Consider the following 5,085-nt stretch of genomic DNA (forward strand, 5'->3'; position numbering starts at 1 on the left):
ATGGAGAATCTGGGAAAAACTATTTCATCAAAATCGGATGGACGGTTCCGGAGGTAGAACTCCCACCAGTTTGCAAAGCATGGTTTCGAGAAAAAACACGTTTCAAATTTTGGATACATTTATTTCGTTTATTTTACATCTTATCTTTAGTATGCAATCCCTGGACCAAAAACTGTCCTTCAACGCTAAAAAGGTGTTTTTTCCTATCGCTTCTTTGTTGCCAAATTGGACTTGCGGGCTTCTCTAGCTGCATCAGAAATCCGCATCTCGTTTGATCCGTTCCTTATCCGATTTTCCGCAGAAATTGTTGCACTCCGGTCCACTAATTGGCTTGTAACTTCGAAACGAAGCATCGGAGGACAAGCTTGGGATAAAAACTACAGTAAAGAGGACATTTCAGAGAACATTTTAAGCCAGAAATTTTATTGTTGATTTCTTCAAGTTTCCATAGATTACTACCCCCTTAAATAACAAGCATTGGTTGCGAAGAAAGATTCAATCTTTTTATTTTATTTTTATTCCACCATCTTCGACAACGTCGTACAGACTGAAACCTTAAGATCTAAATTAATCTAAGTTTCTTATTCTAGTACTAAACACATTCTTGGACAGAGTAAAATTAAACACATCACTAACATTATTAAAAGAACGTAAACACAAATTGAAACTATTGTTGAAACCATAATTCGTTCTATGGAATGGTATAAGAAATAACGATGAATTCCGAAAACGACGGGGAGGAATATTCCACGGAACTTGACGTAACAGTTCGGGACAGTCCACATTGCCGGTTATTAGATTATAAACAAATATTCTTTGTAGTTTGGTACGCCTGGCTGATAGTGTTTCCAAGTCAATCAGTTTGCAACGATCAGCATAACTCGGAAGATTTATTGGATCATTCCAAGGGAGCTGTCGCAAAGCAAACCGCATGAAACTTCTCTGGATTCGCTCCAACGTAACGATTTGTGTAACGAGGAATGGGAACCAAACCGGTGCAGCATATTCCATGGTGCTCCGAACTAGCGCGCAGTTTAACTTTTTGAGGCAATACACGTCAGGAAATCCAGAAGCATGGCGACGAATGAAACCGAGCACAGTGTATGCTTTAGCGGTTGTGATTACTATGTGCTCATTGAACTTCAGTTTAGAGTCGATCATTACTCCTAGATCACAGATCGAGTTTGCGCGTTCTATGGGTTCCAGCCCCATGTGGTATTGGTGGCGAATGACATTATTGCAGCGACTGTAGGATATGGCTTTACACTTTTTACTATTCACACACATACCGTTATCATTGCATCAGATTAGCAAACAATTAATATCATCTTGAAGTTTGATGCAGTCAATGAATGATGCAATCTTACTGTAAATTTTGAGATCATCGGCGAATAAAAGCTTGGATGTGGAAAGTAGCTCACATAGGTCGTTAACATAAATAATAAACAGAAGCGGGCCGAGAACACTTCCTTGTGGCTCACCAGATGGAATGGTGAATATTCTAGAGCGCACGGAATTAACAATAACGAAAGCTTTACGATCCGATAACTACGAGTATATCCATTCGGTAATCCATGAGGGAAAACCAATGTGATTCATTTTTTGAATGATGAGATTGTGCGGTACTGTATCGAATGCTTTCGCGAAGTCAACATAAACTGAATCCATTTGTCGATAATTGCCGGATTCCACAATTGGAATTTTCGGATTTGAAGATCGGAACTATACATACCATTTTCCACGCGAGTGGGAATACTCCGTCTTCTATGGAGCGATTGAAAACTGCAGCTACAGGTATCGCAAGCGAAGCGGCACAGTTTTTCCAAAACACAGGAGGTAGATCATCTGTTCCAGGTCCTTTAGTAGAGTCGAGGTCTTCGAGAGCTTTCCTAATATCATCCAGATTAAACGGTATACATGGCAGATTAATGTTGAATGTCTTGATATGGTCATAGCAATTCTGTCGTTGAACAGGCGATGCTTTGCTGAATACGCTTTCGAAGAATGTTGCAAAAATATTCGCTGCCTCCACATTCGAGTGTGAATTGATTTCACCGAACTTCAGCGTGGCAGGGATACTGTGTGTATCTTTCCTCTGCTTGACGAAATTCCAGAACCGAGAAGGATCCTTTTTGACTTTGGCCTGAATTTTGTTCAAATAGTTGTCGTGACTTTCAAGAAGAACAGTTTTGTACTCTGACTCAAAATCGCGAAGTTTGGCTCTATCAGATTGGTTTTTTGTCTGGAAATATCGGTTGCGCATTTTACGGAGATTGTTTCGAAGTTTGCGAAGCTCGGGTGTCCACCACGGTTTGTTGAAGATGGAACCAGATACTTGTTTTTTTTTGCCGTACAATGCAACTGATAACATCGAAAAGAAATTCGTAAAAACAGATAGCATCTGGTCTACTGTATTCGTGTTCATTAGATTCTCCCATTCAATATCCGCAAGGACAGAATTCAATAGTCCAAAATCACAAGTCGAATAGTCATTTTTCACACTTTTTTCTTGATCGTCAAATAATGTTGTTGTGTCATTCTCGTCAAGTAGTAAAACGAAAGGAGTGTGGCGGTTATCAATCTTGCAATGATAATGCAATATGATAGAAAAAGAAGAACAAAGCAAGCTCTTGCATTATATCGGCAGAAAAACTGGTAATCTGTCTCCAGTCAGAAGTCGCTACGAAGCCTCACCAGAGCTGCCATAGGTGGAATGCAACGAGAAAAACTTCAGATGTCTAGTGTGAACATTACTTCTGGAAGAATCGCTAAAATCGACTTTAAAAAGAGTCTCATTCCGTCTCCAATCTCCTTGAGACCCTCTTCGGCAACCTTTCCGAAACAGCGGACGGATCCAACGTTAAAACAACCAATTGGAACTTTTTCGCCGAAAGCTTCAAATAGGGAAGCCGGAAGATTATCCCTGCATGAAAAATCCAAAATACCTACGATACAGCACAAAGATTCCTCATTCCACCGGAAAGCGGAAAATACTCGACCGGCATCCGCATCGCGATTTCCACTGAGATCCACTTGGATACAAAACACAAGTTTCGATCAACAACTGAGACCGCCGTTCACCGGAACTCGTCCAGGCGTTATTCCCAAAATTGTACCAGCAGCGAAGCCAACCCCGACTGCCCCTACTAGACCTATAAAGACGCCTCCGTTCGATTTTCCCGTCGTCCCAGATCCGCAGATCATTTCAGTCGAACCACAATCCAAATTACCGTTGCCTCAAACGACTTTGGGAGAAAGTGTGATCCCAACGCCGGATGGAGATGCCGTCGATGTCGGGTTGGGCACAAAGTAAATTGTTCAGTTTATTTTCACAAAAATCCTATAACTGTGACGCGTTTTCACAGCAAACAGAAAGTGGATGCACCTTCAAAACGAGCCGAGTCTCTATTACAGACGAGTTCTTCGCACCTATCGTTTTTCACCTCGTGTTGCGCCACATTCTCCGGATTTATAGGACTAATACAAACTACGGAACCACCCAGATCCATTTTGCTGATCGCTTTGCGAAAGATACGATCGGTAACTATGCCATCGATGTAGAAAAATGAAAATTCTCGCCGTTAACAAAAATCAAACAAATTTTATTGATATATTTTAATACAAAATCGGTTCATATGAATTGTTCCGGACGGATTTATTCAGAATGCTTTTTTTATATATTTTCGAAAATTCACGCTACAGTGTCCGCTATGCGAAGTGATCTGATCTGGGATCACCCCTCGGCCATGATCCGATGCAGAAATGAATTTCTTTTGTACCCGGAATCCTTCTCCAGTTTTCTTGTTACCTGTCGGACAAATCAAGTGGAATCTACTCCTCAACCTTTAGGGTTTTGCCCATTCAAAACATTGCGATTTGTCGAAGGCATGCTCTTCATTGGCTTACACAAAAATTCTGTTCGAATAGAAAACGTTTTTTTTTGTATCTCAAGCCGACCAGAGGAGCACTATGACTTTTCAGACGGACAAAAATCGGAAGTCACTTTCACCGATCTGTTTTTTATATATTCCCTATAGAAAGTGGACACATTAACTAAGAAAAGTTCATAATTTCAGGACTGTAGCAGGTGCTATACCTAAAATATCGATAGATAAATGAGATAAAGATGAAAAATTGCAAAAAAATGCATTTTATATTTTTATAAACGTTATTGATTAGGTTCTGCAAAAAACTTGTGACGAAGGGGTTTTATAGCGAAAATAAGAAGATAAAACATAAGAAGAAGAAGCAAATATGGAAAAAATCATATTTTCAACTTTGTTGATCGTCATCTTTTTATTCCCAGGAGCTCCCGTGTCGGGTTCTTGTTTTTCTTTTAGGTATACACTAACAGATAGCTAATTTTATAGCGTTTTGAAAATTTTTTGTCCCTATACTGCCGTTCTACGCATAGTTGTCCCATGTTCCAAAATCAGCAACTGAGAAAAACGCAATCAAAATTTTCTAACACATTTGTCTAGCAGAAGCTTCAAGCAATTCAGTTTAGCAATACACCGGGTTTTTTATAAGCACTAAGCTATTGTTTAATGAAATGTGAAGAGATTCCCTCAATTGAAGCAATCTAGGTGGATTAGGGGTTTAAAATGCATGGTGGGACAGTTATGCGTAGAATATCAACATGGGACAGTTGAACTTGATTTTGTTTTTTTTTTAAACTGGGAACAAATAATAAGTTTTTTGTGTTTTTCCAAAAGATTATGCATAAAAATATTCTTTTATGAAGCAAAAGTGAAAATTGTCAAAAAGTAACATTTAAGAACTATACGTAAAATGACAGTGTCATAGCATAAAAAAGTAAACATAATTGGTGCCGTAGCAAGTGGCATCGGTGTGTAGTATATAGTAATGTAGTATCCCTAGTATCAGTACTGGAGCTTTTTCCTACATCTTGTTCTCTTATTGAACGACGATAAAGTTGACGTTAAGGAGATTGTATTGAAATACTTCGAATCCGGTCATACGTTCATGGCGGCTGACAGTTTTCATGCTGCTGTTGAAACTGCCATGCGACACGACCGAGTAGTGGATTTCGAAGATTTCAAAAAGACTGTTGGAGGGGCCAAG

General features: G+C 39.4%; 1 protein-coding gene across 1 annotated transcript; it reads left to right on the forward strand.

Annotated features, from left to right (window-relative positions):
* Positions 1-2,682: 2,682 nt before the first annotated feature.
* On the forward strand, positions 2,683-3,575 carry LOC129763544 (uncharacterized). The gene is made up of 2 exons (XM_055762733.1): positions 2,683-3,309; positions 3,366-3,575. The coding sequence occupies exons 1-2, from the start codon at positions 2,714-2,716 to the stop codon at positions 3,559-3,561; spliced, it is 792 nt and encodes a 263-aa protein (XP_055618708.1). The 5' UTR covers positions 2,683-2,713; the 3' UTR covers positions 3,562-3,575.
* Positions 3,576-5,085: the final 1,510 nt, after the last annotated feature.

This window comes from Toxorhynchites rutilus, chromosome 1 (assembly GCF_029784135.1).
Source record: "Toxorhynchites rutilus septentrionalis strain SRP chromosome 1, ASM2978413v1, whole genome shotgun sequence".
NCBI classification, from domain to species: Eukaryota; Metazoa; Arthropoda; class Insecta; order Diptera; family Culicidae; genus Toxorhynchites; species Toxorhynchites rutilus.

Excerpts from the sequence above, each read along its gene's own strand:
- LOC129763544 (XM_055762733.1), top strand. The coding sequence starts at position 2,714 with ATGCAACGAGAAAAACTTCAGATGTCTAGTGTGAACATTACTTCTGGA. Across the intron at positions 3,310-3,365 it reads GATGTCGGGTTGGGCACAAA|CAAACAGAAAGTGGATGCAC; the intron begins GTAAATTGTTCA and ends GCGTTTTCACAG.